This window comes from Hylaeus volcanicus, chromosome 4 (genome assembly GCF_026283585.1).
Source record: "Hylaeus volcanicus isolate JK05 chromosome 4, UHH_iyHylVolc1.0_haploid, whole genome shotgun sequence".
NCBI classification, from domain to species: Eukaryota; Metazoa; Arthropoda; class Insecta; order Hymenoptera; family Colletidae; genus Hylaeus; species Hylaeus volcanicus.
Window position 1 is genome coordinate 29,915,428 of NC_071979.1, and position 23,909 is coordinate 29,939,336.

At 49.3% G+C, this 23,909-nt stretch overlaps 2 protein-coding genes across 2 annotated transcripts; one reads left to right on the forward strand and one right to left on the reverse strand.

Moving 5' to 3' along the window:
• The first annotated feature begins 553 nt into the window (after positions 1 to 553).
• Positions 554 to 21,340, forward strand: LOC128875621 (semaphorin-5A). Its single transcript, XM_054121361.1, has 14 exons — positions 554 to 1,519; positions 9,432 to 9,548; positions 12,951 to 13,047; positions 16,328 to 16,535; positions 16,598 to 16,803; positions 16,894 to 16,993; positions 17,082 to 17,281; positions 17,551 to 18,036; positions 18,112 to 18,406; positions 18,494 to 18,863; positions 18,941 to 19,368; positions 19,448 to 19,865; positions 19,943 to 20,148; positions 20,523 to 21,340. The coding sequence occupies exons 2-14, from the start codon at positions 9,458 to 9,460 to the stop codon at positions 20,730 to 20,732; spliced, it is 3,315 nt and encodes a 1,104-aa protein (XP_053977336.1). The 5' UTR covers positions 554 to 1,519; positions 9,432 to 9,457; the 3' UTR covers positions 20,733 to 21,340.
• On the reverse strand, positions 21,053 to 23,815 carry LOC128875629 (glutamate decarboxylase 2). Its single transcript, XM_054121372.1, has 8 exons — positions 23,526 to 23,815; positions 23,231 to 23,415; positions 22,826 to 23,120; positions 22,564 to 22,752; positions 22,425 to 22,489; positions 22,096 to 22,285; positions 21,865 to 22,034; positions 21,053 to 21,789 (listed from the first exon to the last, which is right to left on the reverse strand). Exons 1-8 carry the CDS (start codon positions 23,661 to 23,663, stop codon positions 21,543 to 21,545), a joined length of 1,479 nt encoding a protein of 492 aa, XP_053977347.1. The 5' UTR covers positions 23,664 to 23,815; the 3' UTR covers positions 21,053 to 21,542.
• Between the last annotated feature and the right edge of the window lie 94 nt (positions 23,816 to 23,909).

Genomic DNA, 23,909 nt, shown 5'->3' on the forward strand with positions numbered 1-23,909 from the left:
GACCGCATTTGAGGGAGGACGGTCTCGTTGACCTACGGAGCAAAAACTGGTTTCGGATTCGGATTATGCGGCCGAAATTGTACTCGCGTCCTATGCGCGTACAACAGCTTCGAGCTACGTATCGACCCCCCACGCGACCGGTCCTACGGTAAACACGCTTCTTCCATCTTCCATCTTCTCGTCCTTGAACCCTCTTGTTCCTCTTCCCTTTGCTTCTCCCTCCGAGCGACGTCCGGCTCTGCGCTTAATTTTCTTCGGTTCTCCTCCACCGTTCGGGCCATCACGGTATATTCACGAGCGATACCCGAACGCTTCTCGATCCTCTACCCATATATTTTCACCTCCGACTCTGCGAAGCAGGTAGCAAGGGACCCGGCTCGTAAAAGCGTAATCGTTTCGCTCCTCCTCCACGATCTCTATCCTCTGCTTTGTCCTACTCGAAACGAAAGGGCGCGAGAAGGACGAAGAAAAAACTCGATCGAGCTCAGTTTTTGATAGGGTGATCGACCTTGGACGGTCGACCCTCGCATAAGGGCTTTGCGTCCTTCGTCAAGGACGGGGATCTCGACAAGGTGGCGGGTACCGATGATTTATTTACTCGTACGCTAGACTGCGTACTTATTCGTGGTGAAACGTGTTATTATTTATTGCATACGGTACGAGTACGTGGTTATCTGAATTGAAAACGTCTTTTCAGCCCGTCTTTATCAGATCGAAGTACTTAACCATAGTCCACGCGTTCTCTATTTGGTCTTCTATCGCCGTATCTGATAACAGAGATCTATGGCACGTATACGGGTCAGGGACTGTAAACGTGTTAAATAATTCAATTTACGTAGGTTCATTTTAGGTGCGAACCTTTCGATTGTACACGATAGCAGATACTTGGGGAGGATTTATTTTGCCGAAGACAATGATGTCGGTAGATTGGTAACGTTAAATGGCTAAGGTAACGTGCTGCGTGTCGAGAAGGAATTTGAAAAAACCGCGTTAGTCGCGTCGCGAATCGACGGGCGCCGAGTCCGCCATCTAGGGAAGATCGACGAAAGCTAAACGGTGTTCTCAGCGCGTCGCGTCGCGTCGCGTACGTGCGCTCTGGCTTCTAGGGAAGGGGAACGCAAGAGTGGGGCGGTACAACAAATCGGTGGTTCAGTGGTCCCGCGGTAGTCGATCTCTTCGGGGTTTGGCTGTTTGTTTCGTGTGGATTGACCGAGCCTAGCCCCTTCGACACAGGATTACTGTTTTCATTTCGAGAATCTATCGCGTCCTTTTGCCGACCGCGTATACGACAGTCTCGACAACACGTTCGTAACGATCGGCGCATCGAGAAGATACTTTCTCCCGGAGCGTTTCTTGGTCCTGTTAAATGGGAGCTGGACGTTATCTGTGAAACTACGGGTTCTCTTGGAGTGGTCTGGAACTCGTCCAAGTCTGGACCGGACACCATGAACGGAAAGGAGGAAAAGAAAAGCTTTGCGAAGCCGGAGAATATGTGATCGCTTCGCTTCTCTCGGAATACGTGAGTACCTACCGCTTCCCTCGGCGTTTTAACGACCACTTTACAAACGACTCGTGCATGTATACAAGACCTCAGCTAATCGTTTCGGTTAAGCCTTTACTCGACTCGTTCTCCGGCAAAGGTCTTACCGAAACACAAATCTCGAGTAACGTTTGAACGATAAGCGGCTTCTGAGTAAAATTATCAACTCGATAATCGTCTGATTAAATAAATATCACCGTTCTATTCGTCGCCTATTATTCGATTTAATTTTATCCATCCCTGCTCCAATTTTACTCGACGCTCTCTACATTCGGTCGTTAATTCGTGGAACGATCAGTAGTTTCAAAGGAAGCACTGTTTATTAGATTTATCGGAAAGCTCGCAGATATTACAATTAAATTAAAATTTACACCCTATCGATACACAGAAGACTCTGTTCGATCGAAACGGAGTCTTGCAAGCACGTCCTCGTCTCGAGTACTCTCGGGTATTTTGGTGCGCGTAAAAGATTGGCGTTCGTTATCTCCAACGGGATAACCGTAACTATTTAGTCTGAGTGTAAGATACGTACCTCGCTACGCGTTACGTAGCGATCCAGCGTAAACGAAAGATAGTCTAGTCGAAACTTTCGGGCCCCCTACGAAAAAGATTCGTCCGAGTGTTGGATTCTGGCCCTGGCGCAGCGTGTCCCATCGAAGGCATGAATTATTTATTGAACGTTGTACCATCGTCCCGCTGGAAGAGGACGAACGAGCCACGCGTGTCTTGCCTGTACGATACGAGGCTGCAGATTCGTTTTCGACGATACGCAAGGGTGTGCTGGCACACCCGATCTCGATACTAGTTTTCGACCGGGGGTGGCTGAAATTTTATTCGAATAACAGATGAGGAAGAGATAATAAACGCAAAGAACCACGTGTTCGACGCACGAACGTAAAATTAAACTAGCACGATTGCGTTTTTCGGCTTTTAACCCGTCAAGAGGGTATTTCCTATCGGCCTGTTTTTTCGCACCTACCAGTCTCGAGAGAAGTCGTAAAACTTCCATCGGAAGCAGACTTAAGGGGAATCCCGGAGCGAAAATAGATGGGCGAGCAGCCGTGGTCCTACGAGCGGATGGATTACCGTAATTCTGCCCGACCGGGAAAGCGAAACCCGGGACTTGTACCTTCGACGAGCATCTAGTCCCTTCGTCGGCGCTTCTCGAGACTTGTTCTCGTATCATTCTCAACGGGGAACTAATCCAAGATACAATAACGAGGGAAAAACGAAGGAAAGGGACAGAATTCGAAGAATAAACTTAAAGAAATATGTACGTTTGAATCGAAGTTTGTCGCCGCCAAGTATTCCGTCTCACGCGGGCTACAGGGTCGAATAAAAGAAACGAAACGAATTTTTGTCGAAACGTCTCTGCAGCCATTTTACGAGCCGATTTGGTCGTTGTTTCGTCACGCGTTCCCTCTGAAACGCCCGTAAATCGTTTCTTCCAGTCACGTACGTGTCGCGTTCTCGCATCGAACGATGTTTTGACCTGGCTCCGGTAACACGGACTCGTTGTCGGTAATTCGAGCTCGTTTCAGTTCGTGAAAGAACGCTTTTCGCTGGCATTGGGCGTTCAATTTTCACGCGGAAATATCGAACCGGGAACTGTTGCCGAGATTACACATGATCTAACCGCAAGAGATAAGGAAAATCGACGTTTGCAAGGTCCATAAAAGTATCGACTTATAGCGCGATAAGTTATACAATTTTTGAACGACTGTAAAGCGGGGTTGCTGGACAACCTGTCGTACTGCGCGGTCGAGTTGGGTGGCGGTACCTGCCATACAATCCGTACTATGTAGTACAGGTTTGACGAACGACAGGTTGGAACTAGGGTTGGGACTACTTATCGAACTTTATTACCTGGCGACTATAATACACTGCGAACGCCTCGCTATTCGAACGTTATTCGAACATTATTTCGTTGCTAGGAAGTAAGAGAAACAAGCGTACAAGCAGTTTTACACCCTGGTCTCAATCGGAATTATTTTTCAAACGGTTGCGACAACCATAAGTATGCAAATTGTTACGAAAAATTGTTGCATCCGTCGCCCCCATTACAGCGAAGCGTACTACTTTTCGATAAGGTGTGTCGAACAACAGGTCTTCGCGTTCGTGGGAAAAAGGTCGTGCGACGAGTCGGCGGCGCATCCATCCTTGCAACCCGTCGTAACGACTCGTTCGATAAACTCGTTTGCTGCAACCGTGACAACTCCAAAATTCCTTACCTTTGGAAATTGTATCGCGTTAATTTTATAAGAAATGTCAGAATGCTATAGGAAAAATAACATACTGTAAGATAGCGATTAGGTGGCATAAATTGTAATTTTCGAGCGGTAAGTCGTTGCGTCCACGGCCTCCATCGCGTTCTCGGGAACGTAGAGCGAAGCATGGAACTCTCGAGTCCATGGATTCGTGACGGCGGTCATCTCGTCTTTCCTTTTGGACCGTCAAACGATCCGAGCAACCTCTTCACGTGCCGCGCGCGAACGAACGATCCGTATAAGGAGCTGGCCTGCTGCTGCCACTCGCTCTTGCCTGCTCTTGTCCAGTCTCCGAGTCGCGAACCGCTAGGCACTTTGCGGATGCCCGATGGCACTGTGCCGTTGCGATGTTTCGGGTAGGGACCTACTTATCTCAATTATTTAACCATCAAGCGGTCCGCGTCATTTGAAAATGCGTCGCGTCATCGGAGAAACAAGAAACGAAACTATTCGTTATCGCGCCAAGTCTAATTGCGTATTGGAAAGTTGAGTCGAATTAGTCGTCGCGCGAAGCTGATGGTATTTCTCGTTAACGCAGTTTAGCGCGTAGATTCTTGCAAGGGCGACTCTGCGTCCGTCTGCTTAGAATCGATTTTGGAGAAAAGATCCCGTCCTGGCGAATCGACGATCCGGATCGTCTCCGTTTCTACGTTACGCTTCCGACGACATGTGTCGCGGTACCAACGGAATTCGCGTCGAGTACAGGCACAACCAACGCGGTGCATACACGCGTCGCGTAAAAGCCGTACTTTCTCGCCCGCGGCAAGGCAGCCTCGACGTTACCTTGCCGAGCTGCGTCTCCGAGGCGATAGTCCAATGCGCGAGACACGAGAATCGGCCTAGAGAACGGACATACACGCTTCCAACTGTCCGTTTCAGCAACACGGTCATCTTGCACACGGATGCTCCTCTGCGCGCGTTGACTGACGCGTAGATAACAGGTCTCCTCACTGCGATAACGACTCGCGTGTTTGCTTGCTTCTCCAGATCCTAACTCCAAGCCGTGCTACTACGTACATGACCGAATTTTGAACGATAGTCGAGTAACCATTCTTACAATTAGATATGGTCGCGACTAATACTACATTCTATTCAGGGGCGTTCCCTCGGCTGTCGTGTCGATGTTACAGGGATCGAATCTAATCTTTTCGATAGAGAATCAATTTTTTCTCCGGGTACCGAGAATTTCTATCCGGGTGTTGTAGGTACGCGTAATCTCGGGAATGTCTTCCTACCGATCGAGGAGACAGGGTGACGCCGTTTCTCTTATCGACGTCAAGGATCTTTGGAACTCCTTCCACCAATCTTCTCGCGAGAATCGTGAATCTCCGTTTCGCTTTCGCCGTCGTAGTCGGTTCTGAACGCGCGACTTTATCGCTCAACACGGACACTCTCGACCGTTTGCCCGAGATTCGCGCCGCGCGTCCAAAGACTATGATTTATTGGACGCGATTAATCGACCAACTGGCCGCCACGCTTCGGAGCAAGTCATCGCCGACGTTAGCGTGAAAGAAAAAACGGGAAATGCACGCGCTTTCTGTGCAAAATGGGCGTGTTTTGGACGTGTTGCGCGTTTTCTTCAGGGAAACGCGATCCAAGCTCTTTAATCTCTTCTGTCTTGAATTATTTTCTTGCGCAACTTGAACGACCATGATATTTGAACACTCGAACACGAATGTAGAGAGGTTGAATATCAAGTTCGGATAGTTGCTTTTTTACAAATTTTAGTCGTTCCTCTAACCGTTTCGAAAGCTACACCGAAAAAATCGATCAATTCCGTTGTCAAACAATCGCGGTACGATGTAACTGGCTTCACGTGTGACGCGGCACAATGGTAAGAATCGCTGTTCTAGGGTTAAAGCTCCGGACAGAGGTCGAGTAGCGAGATGCCCCCGTTATCGGTGACAAGCACAGCGAACGAGCGATCGACGAACCACCTGTTTCGTTTTGATCTCTAACGCAGCCACGTCTAGGTATTTTGTCGCCGTGACGGTGAGATGCAATTTCTTTTGCGAATAAGATTACAAGTTCAGAATGAAACAACTGAAACAATGGAACTGTTAATTTTGTCTAGGGGAGAGAAGCTCCGTCGATCGATAGCGGCTGTTCCGCAGATCGATACCTCGTCGATTTTCCAAAGCACTGACGACAGAGAAAAACATGCATCTTCTTCGATCATATCGTCGAAGAGAAGCACTCGTGGTCGAAGTAAGTCGCGAACGCAGTCGCGTTACCATGTTTGGCGACCCGCTCCCATAAAATTTCTCGCAAGCCGCTTGCGCTCGCGCTCGCGCTCGCAGTCGACGAATGTACGCAACTACACTTTATTCGACGTACTTGCAACCTACTCGCCTACCGTCCCAAGATAAATCCCGTCGAAGTTAACGTAAATGAACCGCGTACGCGCTCGCTCGACTCTCGAGTGCACGAGCTACGATGCTTCTATCCGTGGAACTAGGAAACGAGACGGTCAGGAGGAGAGAAAGAGAGAGCGCGAGAGCCACACCCTGCGAAGAGAGTCGCTGGAAAATCGGGAGAGTATTAAGATGTTGCCGAGATGCCGAGGAACGGAAAGAGGCGAGAGTTGCGCTCCCAGGTTGCTGGTTTCGCGCATTCTTTTTCCCCTGGGCTTTCGTTCGATGTCAGGGCTGTCGCGATCGCTTTACCGCGTAGTTCTCTTTATACGAAGGGTTGCCAAGAGGAAAGAAGAAAACCGTCTGATCTTGGTGTACGTACCTTAAACGTATTTATCGTTCGACTTGTTTGTCCCTTATCGTTTATAATCGGAACCAAACATGTCACGACTGATAGGAAGGTACTCGTATCGGCTCGCGATACGCGCGCCTCGCCACTCATTCGTCAGGTGTTGATAGGAATAAACGAACAAAAATTTCATTTGATTTTTAATTTCATACGATGCAGCAGGTACTGCCTCTTGTCTTGGAAATAAATGTAAGCCTCCGAGTATGGTGCCGATATTTATTACACCCCTTAATTCCTCGTGATTCTCTTTCCAAAATGTGTGTCAAAAACTGGTAGTCCGCCCCTGGTGGATCTAGTATATCGAAGTTTGCTTAACAGCTATCGGTAAATCTCTGCGTCGGCACCCGTCGATAGGTATCCGTGATAGTTTGGACCACCGATGACAACCGGCTACCACAGCCCTGTTTTTTAGAGTACCGCTAATAGACGTGCCTCGACAGACCACTGTTCGAGCTTCCGGTTGATGGACGTAACGTATCGATCAGCTCCCGTTCATTGTTTGTCGATCCCGTCTCTAACGGCACGTCCGCGATAGTTTCACCGTGTATGGACTTCGGAACCGTAAAAACAGCGAATCGATACGGTTGACAGTTTCGATACTGGTAAAACGGTGACTTACTTTCCCCCTAAATTTCGCACACGCTACATTATACTTTAGTTTCGATCGATTTTGCGTGAAATGACTCCGAGGTACTTTCGAAACCTTTCCTACTAGACAATCAATTTCGAGTTACGATCGATTTCCTGCGACTCTACGTAGGATTTCCAAGGCGTGAAAGCCTTTCTCCCAAGTCGCGATAAACCGCATTAGTTTCTATCCGATCGGAGAGAGATAGGAGACACCTACGCCTCGATTCGCGGTAGATCGATGATTCCAGGCTATCTTCTTTGCGCGACCAGATGATTAACGCGAGCGCTCGTTTATTTATCCAGAGCTGTTATCTGTCGCTTACTGGACAAACAGAAAAGTGTAGAGGCCGAGAACGAACGGTATCGTCGGGAACGTTGCCGATTTATCGCGCACGGCGAAGCGAACGGTTGTTTCTCTCCTAACGGAGAATCGACTATCGGCTATTCGATGTCCGCGTACGCGTACGCGTCTTCGTGGACGAATACGGTAAACTGTCTTCTCGTTGGCCTTATTTGTCTTACTGGTGTGGCAGTACCGTATATTTTGTATTAATATTGCCACCATCGACAGTCGTCGCATCGAACGTAGAATCCAATGTAGAACGCGGTACATGAGTGTCCGACTAAGCGACAAGCTTCCACCCCGCATCTATGCATACGAAAGAAACGTTCCCACTATCGATTGTTTCTTCGGCTCGAGCGCATCGACAGCTGCGAATACAAACCTCGGCTGACTGAACTTGAAAACGATGCAACTCGTACATCGACGCTAATGCAAACAACACCAAGATGATCGGAGCGCGATCAAAACGTGGATCGCGACTATTTCGTTCCCAAGATGGCACAATTGCAACGAAGCGGCAAACAAAAGCCCCGACTGCCGCGATATTTATATTCGAAGAATGCCTTGCGTCCTTTTAAAGAGTTTCGGGACCACCGTGGCGTTCGTGTATTATCGTGCGGCCGAGGGGCTTTTAAAAAGTTTACCCTACCGAGACCACCGCAACGCGGACCGGAATATTTTACGTGGGATGAAGGAACGCGAACGAAAGCCGCGGAATTTCGTTCGATAGACGACGCCCTAGCCAACTAGTCGAGTCGCGTAGTCATTAATCCTCATGAAAACGTTAAACTTTAACCAAATATAACATCTCTACAAATTGGAAAATATAAAATAATTAAAAAATTTTTAATTACATCGTCGATACCGCGAATCGAAGTTTTTTATTTAAAAAAATGACGATAGAGGAAAAACGATCGTTCGTTTAATTTCTTTTTCGCACAGGGCTTTGTCCCTCCATGGTGCTCCGAACGAGGCAGAAATACGCGTACGTAGCGCAACCACGTGGGTCCGCTGGCGTTTCTCGGCGTCCCGTGTCCTCCTTTATCCCACTATCGTCTATTCATAGACGAGAAAGCAAGCTGTCACGGTGACGGACGTTCGAAGACAAAGCGGACAAAAAGAGAAACGTTTGGAGCGTCGCGTTGAATCGTCGCTGTTGTTGCACATCGTAGAATCTTCAAGGATGCCCGAGCAATTATTTACCTGCAAATTCTTGGCAATGTGCTTGCGATCGGTAAACAGAAGAAACAAATATCGGTATCGATTGTCGTCGTTGCTTTCTCGATTAATCCAGATAAGGCGCGTATCGATTATATTCGTTGCAGATCTTTTTCAAGTTCTTTTTAAAAGGACGTCCACCGTAGTTGCGATAAACAAGCAAAGTCTTTCAAGTATGACGTAAAGATGCGGTCGAGACGGAAACGGAGACGTAGCTGAGGTCGTCGACCTCGCGCGTTCTTGGCTATCCTTCCGGCGGTCGATTCTCGTACGCGACGCGGTCCAGCCATCAGCCCAGCGATTACACCGTTCCGCCGAACGAGTGCGACTTCTCGTTTCGCGTTTCAACGACGTCTTTTTTCCTCGAACCGGAGGATCGACAGCGGCGCCGATCTCGTTTCGCTCTGGTTTGGCGACGAGCGCCGAAACGCCAGCCGCGACGGTATCGGTAAACGTTAATTAACAGCCTGGACGTTGGAGAACGCCGTGCGATCGTCCAATTAATCGCGGCGCGAGGTGTTCGCGAACAATGGTTCGCAACCACAGTTGCCGAGGAGTCAAAAGAAGAGTCTCAGAAGAAATGGTCAAAATTCTGATCTAATTTATTATTAGGCACTGCGCTGTAGACTTAGATATTTCTATTAATAATAATGACATATTACTTTTCCAGGTGAACAGTCGACGGGCTCAATCGAGATGGACCAATGGCCTGTACGTCTAGCGATACTGGGGATGCTGGTCACAGGCCTGCGCGCCGCCGACGACTTTCGACGAATATCCTACGAAGGTAAGCGGCCTGGAGATCCGAAGAGTTCGACACGCGAGTATCGACCGCTAGTCAGCCGCGATAAGCTTTTCTTATTGAGATTTCTTCTAGCCTGCGATCGAGCGAATAATACATTTTATCTTATCGAGTAGCATCGATGGGCATTGTTCGCGAAACGATTGCAAGTTTTCCTTCGTCTTTCGTTCGAATAAAATTTTGTACGTGTTTGATTTCATTGTGGGAATAGCTTTGTATCTTCTCAGCTTTCGAGACGAACGATTCCCGGGTGTACGTCTAGGAAATGGAAGAAGAACCCGTCTTCTCGATGCGGGCTTCTATTCGCCCACGTCGACAATCGCTATTGGATTCTACGATCGCGCGTGCTCATCCTTTTCGAGCAAAGAAGTTGCCGTCGTTTGGAGCGTAGGTGGCAAGGCGAGGCGAGGCGAGGCGAGGCGAGGCGAGACGAGGCACGTCGGACGCGTGCCTATTACGCGGTTCGATCGACTCGATGGCTGCGATCGCGTGTTCGCCGATTGTCGGTTCTCCAAGTACCTAAACATTGCCGAATCGTGCAAGAATGGATTCTCGAGACCGAAGGGGCACTTTCCTCGGTTCCATTTGGTGCACGGGAATGGTTTCGATCGGCTTGGAGACGCGTAGGCGTCGAACGTGGCACGCGTCGGCACGCGCGCGATCCTCGCAACTCGCGCTCGCGACACTCGCGTCGATTTCTCTTCGTCCCACGATGGAACAGACGTAGAAAAAAGCTCTGCAACTCTGCAAACGGGTTTGCGAATGGAAAATATCGTTAAAAATAGTTGGACAAAGCGGGCAAGTTGCAGAGGACGAGAAACAAAAACAATGTTTAGGAAGTTTTTGAATATCGAGTGAGAAAATTGTAGGTGCGCGTTCGTTGCGTACGCCCGTTGATGTGTTTATAGTATTTATGATATGTGTTACGTGGAATCTGGCGTATGGTGTCATAATTTATGGTTTAACGCTGTGCAGCATATGGTATCTGATAACACACGCGACAAACCGTGTAACACAGGCATCGCGCAAATACCGCGTACACGGAAGACGTATATCTACACGGTATGCAACTTCTCCGATTACTTCTTGAAATCTAAGCAAATTTGGTTTTGTTAATAATAACCATTCGACTCGTTGCTTGTCAGGACGAGCAAATAGGATGCGATAGGGAACCAAATTTATTTCCTTTCTCACGCGAGACTACAAACGCGCGTAATTCATCGGCCTCGAACGTCATCCTACGATTAGATGGAAACTTTTGATTCGCGCTTTGATCGTGTTGCGTCATCGTCCGTGACACTGTAACGCGTCTCGAAGCTTTCAAGCGAGTCTTTATCGACGCCACAATTAACCATTTCTGTTAAAGCTGCCTATCGTCGTTAAAATAAGGAGAGAAACTAACGAACAGCACTTGAAAAAAGGATTCACCGAAGAGTGTTAGAGCATTCCAAGTATGTTTGGATTCGTGGTATAAAAGCGCGTCGAGCACGCGCGCAGGAACGCGACGTTCCTGGTCCGATCACTCGACTAGAATCGCCGTCGCTTCCGCGTTGTCTTCGAGTCAGCGCTTTTTCTTTAATTCTGCAAAGACAGCCTTCGAAAGAAAACCCAATCGACGTCCAGAGAAAAACTACTCGGGAAGACGTCGCCGTCGTTGTGGTCGTGGCGTTGCTTCCGATCGATGTACCGCTTTTTTTTGCTGAAAGCGTCGCGCCGCGTTCCTCGACTGGCTGCGTTCTTCTTCTTCTTCGTGATGGCGCGACCGAGCTGTCGCGGTCCCAGAAACCAGACTGTGTTTTCATCGAGAATCGTGTATCAGGATCACGTTTATCGCGAATCGACAACGTCGATGGCTCGATCGATCGAGAAGCAGCCTCCGATCGAATTGAGAATCGAGTCCCCGCGCGTTTTATTCGATTTCTCGCTAGCCCGCAGTTGGCGTTTTTCCGTCATCACGGGTAGCTTATCTTTTATTTGTTATTTGAAATTGTTAGACCGCGGTCCGTGCTCGTTAGGTTTCCGCGAAACACGGACATCGATCGTTAAATGGACAGGTCGATAGACGGACAAACGAATGAAAGATAAAAGGGCGAACGAAGAAGTTGCAACAACTAAGGGTAGAGAAGAAAAGGGTTTGTCGGAGAGATCGAGAATGTGTGCGTACGTCGCGAGGGGGAGGTGCTGGTAGGAGATCGGGGAGAAAATGAAAAGGTGGAGAGTGAAGGGAGGATACCCGAGAGGCCTTCGAGATCAGGTTATGCTAACTGGGGCCCGTTCGTCCCACACGTATCTACTTATAAGCACACGTACGTGGCTGCATGGACGCTCGCAGCTCGACTGTGTCCGTTCGAGACGCGCGCTCGAGCTCCCAACACAGGTAAACTCATACCTGAATACGTGGAAACGCGAGAGGTACGACGAACCGCGTAGCTACCTTTGCGGAATCGTTTCTCCGCGTCGGCAAACCGGCTGAAAACAACAAGACCAAGACGACTGAAAGAGGAGACGGAGCAACCAGCGAGGAAAAAGCTTAAGAAGCTAGCTCGCGCTATCGCGAACGATGGAACCAAGTTTGCTCGACAAAACGATCTTGCGAGACCCTTCACCCGTAAATCTCTTATCGGCTGAATTTTAAGGTATCGAGAGAAAGCGCGGTTGTTCATCCTAGCTATTCCTCTCTTTAAATTCGATAACATTTAGAAACTTTCTTTTCTCGAATTCGAGATCAAGCTGTCGAGCGGTCGTGATACGAAACCGCAAGTCGATTTGTGGAAAAAATGTGCGACGAACTTGTACCAATCGAGTCGAAAAATTCCGATTTTCCTCGGTTAGTCGGGGACTTGCATCCGCCGTGGTCGAAGAAAAGAAGGGACATGGTTCGAATCGAGTCTTCCGCGAATCTCTCATTGCCAATGTTGTTCTTCTGCTCGTTCTCGAGGCCTGTCGATGGAACGCCGCAACAAAAAACTGGAAAACCCTTAGATTCGAAAAGTATCGTACTTCGTGCGTGGAATGGCGAGGCATGAATCGCGCGTGTCCCTCCTTTAACGTCGCCAAACTAGTTTGTCCGGAAGAGAAGAAAGATTCAGCGTAAGTCCGCTGGTTCGCAGAACCTGGATGCGACCGCGCGCAGAACACGGGAGACAAGAAGCAGAAAAATGTCAACCGGAGTTTTATTCCGTCTATGTCTAAAATTATTACTCGAATTGGGGTGTTTTAAATGTCCAGAGTTTCAACTCGATATAGCTAGATTTCTTATATTAGGTCTATGTGTTCGTTTGTTTAGAAGAGTGACCCAGACCTAACCCTTGATCAAACTCTCTTACAAGGGAAAGTCGATAGTTCGATCGTGGATCGAAAACTGAATACAACGTAAACGTGTTTCAGATTTGGCGGACACCAAACTGTTCCAACAAGAGGGTGTGACGACGTACTCCCAATTGCTGTTCGACGTCGCCAGACAACAGGTCGTCGTCGGAGCACGGTACGTACGATAATCGCGTCGACGACCAGACCGCATTCTTGTCGCGTAAATTGAACGATTTTCACTGCTTAACCTTTGTACTACTATGCGAGGAACGACCCCTATCGAACGCGGAAACGCGCCGAGAGGACGACCGAGGTACCGCGAATCGCGAACTGTCCTAACGTTGGAAGGCGACTTGGCATATTGCCAGGGTGCCGCCGTCGCGTCGTCGGGCCAATTTTTTCTCGGCGAACAAGACGCGTCGGAAAGCTTTTCCTAGGATCGCGAGCACATACGCGCCAGACGAACTAGAAGGAGCAACGTTCTTTTTGGATGGTTGCCAAATTGGTCGTGACTTTGATTCGTCTCGTGGCGCGATGCGAGCTTCGAGCAGCCGGATAATTTCTCTGATATTTCACCACTCTGTTTCAACGAAAATGAGTAGATACCCTTTGGCACGTTTACCAAGGTCGCAGTCTAGTCCGCGCGAACATCAGAAATCCGCTTGGAAAAGGAAGATCGTCCGTTCCGAACGTTTACCTTGCAGAGTGTATCTTTCGTCGTCTGTTATTCGAATAAAACTCTGCCCATCTCTGGTTCCAAACGATCCAAGATCGAACGGACCGTGGAAAGGAGAGTAATACGCCCCCGTGCTCTTTCTATTAATAGAAGGTAGTTATTAGTCGCGACCTACGTACGAGCTCGCGCCTCGTACGAAGGAACGCGCTCGTATGGCCTTTTATCTCGGTCGTGATAAAAATCCAAAAAATCGGCGTCGCTGGCCGGCCTTCGCTGTGGAAACAGCTGGTGCCGGCGATCTCTGCTCGATTTGGACATGAAATTTGCACGGATTGGGTCGATTGCTTCCAATCTCTTTCGTCCGAACAGGGGCGCTCGAAAAATAGCGAAAGGAGAGACAGGCGAATGTCGGGGACGGCGCCAAAGTGTCCCGCACGCGTACGCAATCGTTCTTGTTCTCGGATAACCGCTCGAGACTCGATCGATTTCTTTTTTATCGGAAAAAGCAAATCGATATCGACAAAATTCATTTAAAATTAAAACCTTTCCACGTAATTTTTGTTTATATCTTCGTAGCTTACACGATCGTACTCGTGATCCTATCTACTAAACGTCAACGAATCGTTGGCGCGATCCGAGTAGGCGCGCGTGACGCGAATCCAACGACGTTTGTCGACAACCACCCTCGAAGAAACGAAGACCAAGACGCCAGTCGCCTCGTTGAGTTGGGAAATCTGCATCGCGAACATTTGTTTCGCTCGCGGGCGAGCAGCAAAAGCGCGAGCGTGGAAGCTGAACGAGATGCAAGAGGGAAAGCGCGGCGGCGATCTGGGCGCGTGCACGCGACACGGCGCCACGATTTGCATTCCTACTTTAATTCCCATGCGCGGCAATCGTGACGTCACCGAGTCGGAGATTATCGAAAGCGTACCGCGACAGGTAGATAGACAGATTTATTGGCATGCGATAGTCGTACGTACCCCTCGAGGGCGTAAAAATATCGATATAAATTACAATAGCGACGGCATTACCACAGACCTGATACACTAGTCGCTCGAAATAAATTAATTTATTCTAGCAGAAACGTGAAAAGACATTAGCGCGACGATAATTCGATATCTTTAAAACATATCCGCCCTAGATTTATTCGTCTGTTACGAAATCGGTCGATCGAGAACTATGCGACAGCTGAAATGACGGCGTTCCATCTATCGAAACTGATTCCGATAACTTATGCAATCGATTGCTCGAGAAATAGACGCAAGGTTGACTCGTTAATCTTCCATGAAAGAGATCGAGGAGTTATCGATCATCGTATAAACAAACAATTTAATGGAATTCTCTGCACCGGCTCGTAACGCTGTAAACCGAGGTACAAGTTTACCTAATTTTTTAAAATTCTTTTTGCGACCCTCTTCGTCAACTGCTGCAGTAGGTCCCACATACTAAGATATCCTGTGTGTATAAATCGGGAAAGGAAGGAAGAGGGGGAGAGCCTAGCCTCGCCCGCCTCTTCGTTCCTTTCCAGGATCGTGTGTCTAACCCGCTGAAACGAACCTCTGCACCGCCGTAAATAATTACATTTATCGCGCGAACACGCCTCGCCTTCTGCGCGATATTTCTGCTCGACGACGGACCCTATCTCGCCTCGTATCTTTCGCGCGCGACATCGGTTGACTTTGTTTTTTTACGATCGATTCGTTTCCTCTATCTTGCTCCGCCCGATTTTCACAGTTGCGATCATTCTCCTTCGACGACTTAAGGAATGCAAGAAACTATTATTTCTGCTATACTTCGAATTAAAGTTTACAGCGAAGAGAAAGCGTCTTCGGTCCGCGATCGTTCTTTCTTTCGTTTTTCTAGCCACGAGGGGAGCAGAGAATTCTAGAAGGAACGGCAGGACGCGATGGTCGTTGTTCGAGCGAAAAGATGGTCGTAAATTGTCGTACAAAGAGGTCGTCGCGCGAGGGAGCCAGTCGTTCGTTTAGCGAACAGGAAACAATCTGTTTCAATGGGATTGCTCGAACGACTCGGCCGTTCGCAAGTACTTGTGTACCTACTCGAATCTACGAGTCGGTTACATCCTCTCGAAGGTTTACGGGAGCTTCTGCGGAGAAGATCCCCGAGAATACGAGAGAGAAGGGACGGCTGGAACGAGAGTAAAGCGCGAAACCTCATCGTTTGGTCCAGGTGTTCCAGGGCTCTGTATCGTTCGGCGCGGCAGCGTACCAATGCTTCCACCTCGGTTAAATAATAATAATTACTCGGTCAAAGTATCGCGCGCAGTCGCGGCGGGCGCCCACGTAGGCGCCGTTTATGCTTCGCTGCGAGTTTCCTGGGGCTAGATCTCGCGACGGGAACGGCGACGGCGACGGCGACGGCGATCGTTCTCTACCATCTCGTCCCGCCCGCTCTCGCACCGGTCTGCGCTCGAGAGGACTTTTCTACGCGTATCCCATAGGCACCGCGAGCGTCCCACGCGCCTCGTCAACCGGTCCGCAATCGATACGAGAGACCTAGGCTTGTTTCGAATTCAAAGACGCTCGACTAGATCGCTCCGGCTCGCGGAGCGCAGAAACTTTCGATTCGAACGGAGACGACGGGATACTCTTACGAAAGAATCGCGACTACGCTCGGTTTACCCACTGTTCGTTCGCCACTATTTACTCTCCGTCCAGATTCTTCTTTCTCGTCTCGTTACCTCCGCGGCTATCATCCGTTAGAAAAAGCTATCATCGCTCGCGATACGTCTAAACGATTTCGTCGATTTTTATTTCAGGGATAACCTGTACCGGCTGACTCTGACGTCGCTAACAGCTCTCGAGCATGCCAGCTGGTCCGCGCCAGAGGACAAGACCAACACGTGTCAAAACAAGGGGCAGAGCGTCGAGGACTGTCACAACTACGTTAAGGTGCTCCTGAGCAATGGAAAGAGCCTGTTCACCTGCGGCACCTACGCCTTCAGCCCCTGGTGCACGTGGAGAGAGGTAGGTTTCGGCGAGTCGGCGAATCGAAACACCAGGTGACCGACGATTTCCGTGTTGCGTAGATCGAGAACATCAGCAGCGTTACCACCGAAATGTCTGGCATCGCGATGTGTCCTTACTCGCCGCACGCGAACGTTACCGCGCTGTTGGCCAGAGGACCGTCCGGAGGACTCTTCACCGGAACACCGACCGACTTTTCCGGGGCTGATTCCGCGATCTGTAGGACACTCGCCACGCCGAATCTTCGCACGCACCAATACGATTCCAGGTAACGAACAACACGCGACACGGACGTATAAACTTGATTCGATATAGTATCGTAATTGCAACGCCACTTGAAATTTCCGCGCATCTTCAGATGGTTAAACGACCCACAGTTCGTCGGCAGCTTCGAGACCGAGGATCACGTCTACTTCTTGTTTCGCGAATCTGCCGTCGAGTACATCAATTGCGGCAAGGTAAGAAAGACGATGTTCGCACCTATGAAGCGTCGGCGATCGATTCTTCGTTTCGTTCCATCGGAAACCGAGTCTCTGGTGATTTCAGAAAATTTACTCGAGAATAGCGAGGGTATGCAAGAACGATCGCGGCGGACAGATCATGATGAAGGAAGTTTGGACGACTTTCAGTAAAGCTCGTTTAAATTGCTCCCTGCCCGGTGAATTTCCCTTTTACTACGACGAAATTCAAGGCGCGGTTTATCATCCGGAGGAGGGCATTGTTTACGCGACGTTTACCACGCCCGTGTAAGTATCGAGACAGAAATTACGAAAAGCATGATCAACATCAGAGATGGCAAATATCTTATCTGATCGACAAGCATTCGAAATTTTCACGATCTTTTATGTCTGTGCTTTCGATGATCGATTAGACGGGAGGACGAGAACGGTAGGTAACGAATTCGCGCAATTTACGGAATTTTGTCGCGTGACTAAAGGCCTAGAGGAGGCGTGGATTACGTCGCTCCGAAGCTGCGAGCCCCGACGATACTCTGAACCCCACGCTGTATTTTTAGCAACGGGATTGCCGGCTCGGCGATTTGCGCATTCAACATGTCAGCGATCACAGCCAGCTTCAACGGACCGTTCAAGCATCAGGAGAACTCGGGCTCCGCCTGGGAACGAAGGTCCGTCCCTCATCAGGACAGACAACGGTGCGGGTCCTCGTCGAATATCGCCCCCTATCAGATCATAGATAACCAAAGGTATCAATTGATGGACGACGCTGTTCAAAGCACGAACCTCGAACCGCTTCACACCGCGATTCTCGAGAGATTCACGCTGATCGCGCTCGACGTCACTCCGACCAAGTTGCATCGCGGCGTCACGGTGCTGTACGTTGCCACCGACGTTGGACTCGTGAAAAAGATCTCCGTGTTGCCTAGAACTCAGGAAACGTGCATCGTCGAGGTCTGGGGTCCCATGCCTTCGCCGCCTCTCACTTTGCAGTTCTTGAAGGACACGCAGAGTCTGTACGTTGGCACGGAGATTGGATTGTTGAGGTACGAAATCGCTAAAACAACTAGAATACGTTACTGCTCGTCGGCTCGATGTAACTGTACGTTTCACGTCTTCAGATTACCCGCAGCACAATGTCATCGTCATCGAAACCGTCAGGCCTGTTTGAACGCTCAAGAGCCATACTGTGGCTGGGACGAGCATCTGATGAAGTGCGCCCCGGCTCCGAAGCAAAACCACTTGGCGAATCATTGGCATCAAGAGGTCACCAAGTGTCCAGTGCTCACGGATCCCGTCGACGGTGGATGGAGCGCATGGAGTGCTTGGTCGGCCTGTCAGCACGGAACAGCTGAACACGTTCACTCCCATTCCCACTCCCACGCGCACGTTCACTCGCATTCGGAGCACGCGGAGGTTGGTTAATCGAAAAACAACAATTTTACGACCCATGGTGCGCAGTATTTGTGCTGGAAATACCGATCGTCGATTCTTTTGTCGTAGACGGCAACGGACAATTGCCAATGCCAAACTCGAGAGTGCAACAATCCACCACCGCAGCACGGCGGAGAAAATTGCTCGGGAGCCAAAGTGAGGGTGACGAACTGCACGGTGCACGGTGGATGGACGGCCTGGTCGGCTTGGTCTGCCTGCTCGCAAACTTGTGGTTTCGCCATGAAAGCCCGTCGACGGTCCTGCACGAATCCTGCGCCCGCTTTTGGAGGTCGGGTCTGCGTCGGTCACGATCACGACGACATCGTTTGCATAGATCTACCGCCGTGTCCTACACCTACCAAAGTCGCGCCACCCCCGCAGACCGGCCAGTGGTCCTCGTGGAGTAACTGGAACTCTTGTAATCGATCCTGCAACGGCGGTAAAACATCTTTACCATCGAAATTAAATTTATTTCGCTCAACGAGTGACGACAATAACGGATGTATTTTTTCGCAGGTATGCGAGTACGAAAGCGAACGTGCGAAAGCCAATCTCAGCGTAAATCCGGTACCGTCGAATGCATCGGATGCGATTTCCAGGTCGAAGAGTGCAATACCCATCAGTGTGTCGAGACGAAAAGATACTCGGGATGGACGCCGTGGTTGGCGGCGAATGCCACTACTTTGCAAAGTGGAAACGTCGGTTACGTCGGATACGTCGAGAAACGTTTTCGATTTAGTTGTCGAGCCCAAACGGACGATCCGTCGAGCGTGAGGGTGCAACTGGCCAAAGAGGAAGAACGTTACTGCAGAAACGACGGGTCCTGTATGAAAGGAAGCGGAAATCAAAATGGATACGGGGATCTGGCTGTTGAAACCGGCTGGAGCGAGTGGTCACCCTGGCGAGCGTGCGATCGTCCATGCGGGGGAGGCTCGCAACATAGAGTAAGCGTGCAAAACTTGGTTTTTCTTTGAAGAAATGCGTTATCGTACGTGTATTAAATGCGTTACACTTGTTCGACAGGTCAGGCAATGCGAATCACCGCCTTGCGATGGCGGCGTCACGCTTCAAACCAAAGTCTGCAACACGCATCCGTGCAGATCGAGCACCGCTCCAACTGCTACTGGCGCGAGTGCTGAAAGTCAATGGTCTTGTTGGACCGATTGGTCCGAATGCTCCGTGTCCTGTGGCGTCGGCGTCCGCACCAGAACGAGAGAATGTTTGGGTCCTGAAAGCTGCGAGGGTCCGCGACTCGTGAGAGAGACGTGCGAGATGCCTAGCTGCGAGTCGCTCCTAGGCTGGGACTCTTGGTCGCGATGGACGCCCTGCGACGACGATCATCAACAACATCGAAAACGGCAGTGCCTTAGACACGGCAACGGAATGTGTCAAGGATCGAACCGAGAAACTCGTGACTGCTTGCCCGATTGCACGGACAACGGTGAGTCGAGCACTTTTAGACGATGCACCGTGCGCCAAAACTCCAGAGCTTTAACGATCTTTTGTTCGATCTTTCAGACGTGAATGCTCTACGATCGAGCATAGATCGTTCAGGGGTTACGATCGGCGCGGTAGTAGGCAGCTGCGTTGTTGGATTCCTGGTTGGCCTGGCACTCACGGCAGTCTTGAGTTTCTACTATTTGAAGCGACGACAGCAACGCGCACCTGGCAGCCCTCACTACGTCAGCAAGCAAAACCCTTACGTCACGGTTCCGTTAAAGGAGGTGAGCGCCAGTCTCTCGAAGAAATTGAAAAATTTGTTCGTCATGTCGCGTCATGTTTGTAATCGCATACCTCGTAAAATTGAAACAGACTACTCTATATTTTAAACCAAAAAACACGTAAACAAATATGCATAATCAACCGAGCTAAATTATTTCATCTCCGTTGAAACGCTCGTTTCGATAACTTGAAGTAAATTTATTACCAGATAATTGTCGTAATCGTAAACGCGGGATCATAATGTCATCAGTCTTTCTATATCTTTAAAATTACGTGAAAATACGTCAGCGACGAGCAGCCACGAATTTAAAAATATCGTAAAAATGACATCAGCTGCTGGGGGTGTGTTAATAAACGATTTCGTTCTTTTCTGCAGGCCAACGCCAACGCCAAGCGACAGCCTAGCTTCTCCGGTAGTACGAACGGCAATGGGACTCTTCGCGGAAAGAACAATCCCAACGTGAACGGTCTCGGTAGTCCGAAATTGTATCCTAAAAGTCTCGATTACGAGTCCGCAACGTTGAAGCGGAACAGCCACGGTCAACAGCACATACGAGTCGACTTGGATCAAGAGAAATACTATTGAACGTACCGATCGATGATGCACGGGATAATAAAGACAAGCAATGTTTTACTTTCCCGCGAGACCGCGATCGAACGTCGCTGTATCGACGACAATCGACGCTATGAAGGCGATCGAGCCAGTAGCGAAATTCGAGAAGCAAGCAACGTCTCGCACCAGCTCCTCGAGAAAGATGCAATATAATTTAAAGAAGGATAATTCGCGTGAAACGTGCCGTGGCGAATTGGCGAATTGGCGAATTGGCGAATACGCGAGAGGAGAGGATGTACATATATTTGGACATACGTACCTACGCGCGCATATAACGAATATACGCAAAGGAGAACAGTATACTCTTTTTATTTTAAGGAAAGATGACTTCGAGTTTCATATCGAACGATTTAGTGCCATGACATGAATTTAAAAACTACGTCGAATGCGTGTGCGAATCGATTTGTACCTAGGAATGAGTGTAACACGTGCATGTGTGTGTGTGTGTATGTGTGTGTTTGCATTGCGTGTTCAAGGCACATACGCGTGAATCGCATTTGTTTATTGGCTCACATTGAGTCGCGGAATCGTGTCAAGTTACATGTACGAAGAATAGCCGGGAATAAAAAGACGATCCGATATATCCGACTCCGATTCGATTCAAGTGTAGTCGACAAATTAACCGAGCACGTTTCAAGATCGGACTGATCTTTTCTCTCTTTTTTTTTAAAGTTAATGCCGTCGTGGAAGTCTCGGCATATCAAGTGTGATAAAAAATATAATGACGGCCATTAAGTATAATCGCGTCGAAGCGATACATTATCTTTAGACGCGATAGACCGCTCACAAATCGGAGGCTAATTCTTCGATTTTCTCAATAGCGAAATTCATCGAAGCTTCCGTAGGAGGTGGTTGACACGTAACGACCATACGGAAGAAATTGCCGATATTCTTGTACGAGAGAGGTGTATAGCCAACCATCAGCGATCCATCGACCATCATTCGTTCCTTGATTTTCGAGGTGACTTTGTACAATTTGTCCCACCAATCTTGGGTTTCCTCTTGACCACGCATGCTGGGCGGTATATACCTGGAACGTAGAAAACACAGGAGCGTTTTACGTCGATAGCGCATCGATGGATTACCGCGCGACTGAACCGCTTACCAGAAGCAAATGTTGCAGCTTTCGTATTTGGGAAGGACCAGTCGAAAACCATCTCGGTCTTTGATTCGTTGGAAGAAGTACTCGGCCGCAGCCATCGCAACATCTACAGATTCGCGGAATCCTCGAGTTCCTCGCGCTTTCCACATCAGCCATAGCTTGGCACCGTCAACCTGCAGGCCACGAATATTAGATATCGAGCAAAACGAATTAAGAAAACTTTGTTATTCGCACCTTTCTCCCACACTGTACGCTCTTGTCGCCCGTGTCCCACGATACGTCGTAGTGTTTGTCCTGCTGGAAAAGGTATCTCGCGCCCGCGCAATTCGCCTCGTGTAGAATGTTCTTTCCCTTGATCAAGAACAACGAACACTGGAACGGTGCGCCGAGCATCTTGTGCGGATTCCAGGACACGGAGTTCGAGCTGCATCCGTGTCAACGTATCATCGAATCGATAGTGCTCGAACAAAAGGAGCAAAGATCATTCGATCAAAGATCAGTCGTTCGTCGAGATTAACAGAAGGAAAAAGCAAAGAAAGAGAAAATTAACAAGGTTTACGTACAGCTCGATTCCTCGTAATCGCGTTCTATACTTTTCCGAAAGCAACAGGGTACCGCCCAGGCAAGCCTGCAACAGGGAACCATTCGAATTACATGTATCGCGCTTTCCAGCTCCTCGATAGCCTTCATACTCGTACTAACGTCAACGTGTAACCATAGATTCTCTTCTCGGCAGATCGCTGCGATTTCTAGGAGGGGATCGAAAGCACCTAGCACCGTGGTTCCACACGTGGCGTTGACAAAGAACGGTAAGTGACCTCGGCTTCTGACCTCTGCAACGGCGGCCTTTAGCATATCCGGTCGCATGCGGCCCAACTCGTCGCATTTAACCTGTCGCAAACACGGACGAACTCTGCATTTAGGTTTAGATTGAAACTTTGACAAAATCAGCCATAGAGAATACCTTGTAAATGCTATCGGTTCCTAAACCTAGCCAATGCGCTCCCTTCGTGATCGAATAATGGCCACCCTCGCTGGTAAAAGCAATCAACCTCGGCTGACCTACGAGTCCCTTCGTCTTGATGTCCGGTATCTTCTTATACCTGGCTAACACCATACCGTACATATTGGAGATACTTCCTCCAGGACTTAGAATACCATCGCCTTCCGGCATCCGAGGATACCCCACCAGTTCCAGCGACTTCTCTATCATTTGCCGTTCCATCAACGAGAACACCGGGCCTACCTCGTACGTGTATCTAACAAATCCAAGATTACTCGTAAGTTTTTGCACATCTCTATCGAGAGATTGCTCGTCTCGCTATCAAAACCGAGCCATTGAAATCGCGACACGCGTAGCAAGACCTACTGGCTAGTGTTCAAGACGTCCGTCAACCAGGAGCCAGCCAATCCGTATTCGTCGATCCCAGCGTAGAGCTGATTGTGGAAATGCGGGCTGAACGTTTTTACCGAGTATTGAATTGTCTGGCGAATGGCTGTCTCGATCTCCGTCGCGGTGGCTGGTTCCTCGGTCAAGTCGATCGCCATTCGTTTCTGCGAAAGAAGCAGAGTTCCATCGCTTTCTCGTGTGAGAGTCTTTCGTTCTTGGGAGCAAAACGCTTTCACGGACGGCAAATATAAGTTCTGCTTATCGTTAGATTTACCTGCAGCTCCTCCGGTTGAAGGAATCGCACGACGGGTTCGTTGCCCGAACGATCGAACGCTCGCTCTTCCTGGAGAATGTCGAGCAGTCGTTTTAGCAGCTCCATCGTAGTTCCCTCGGTAGATGCTGTCGCGTCCATTGCGTGCTGTGTACTGTACTCGACCGTGGTCGAATCGGTGCGAGAGGCAGCAAACTCCTTCCCCACCACACTCGAATCAAGTTTTCTTTGTCTATTCGCTCGTTAGTTTGGTTACGGCAGCTTCCCAGCCATTTACTCGTAAAGTTTCGGCGACCCGCGAAAATGCCCACAAAAATACGATCAACGCGTACGCGTACGTCGTTCGTCATTTTTCGACAGACATTGTCGCGTAATCGGTGAGACATA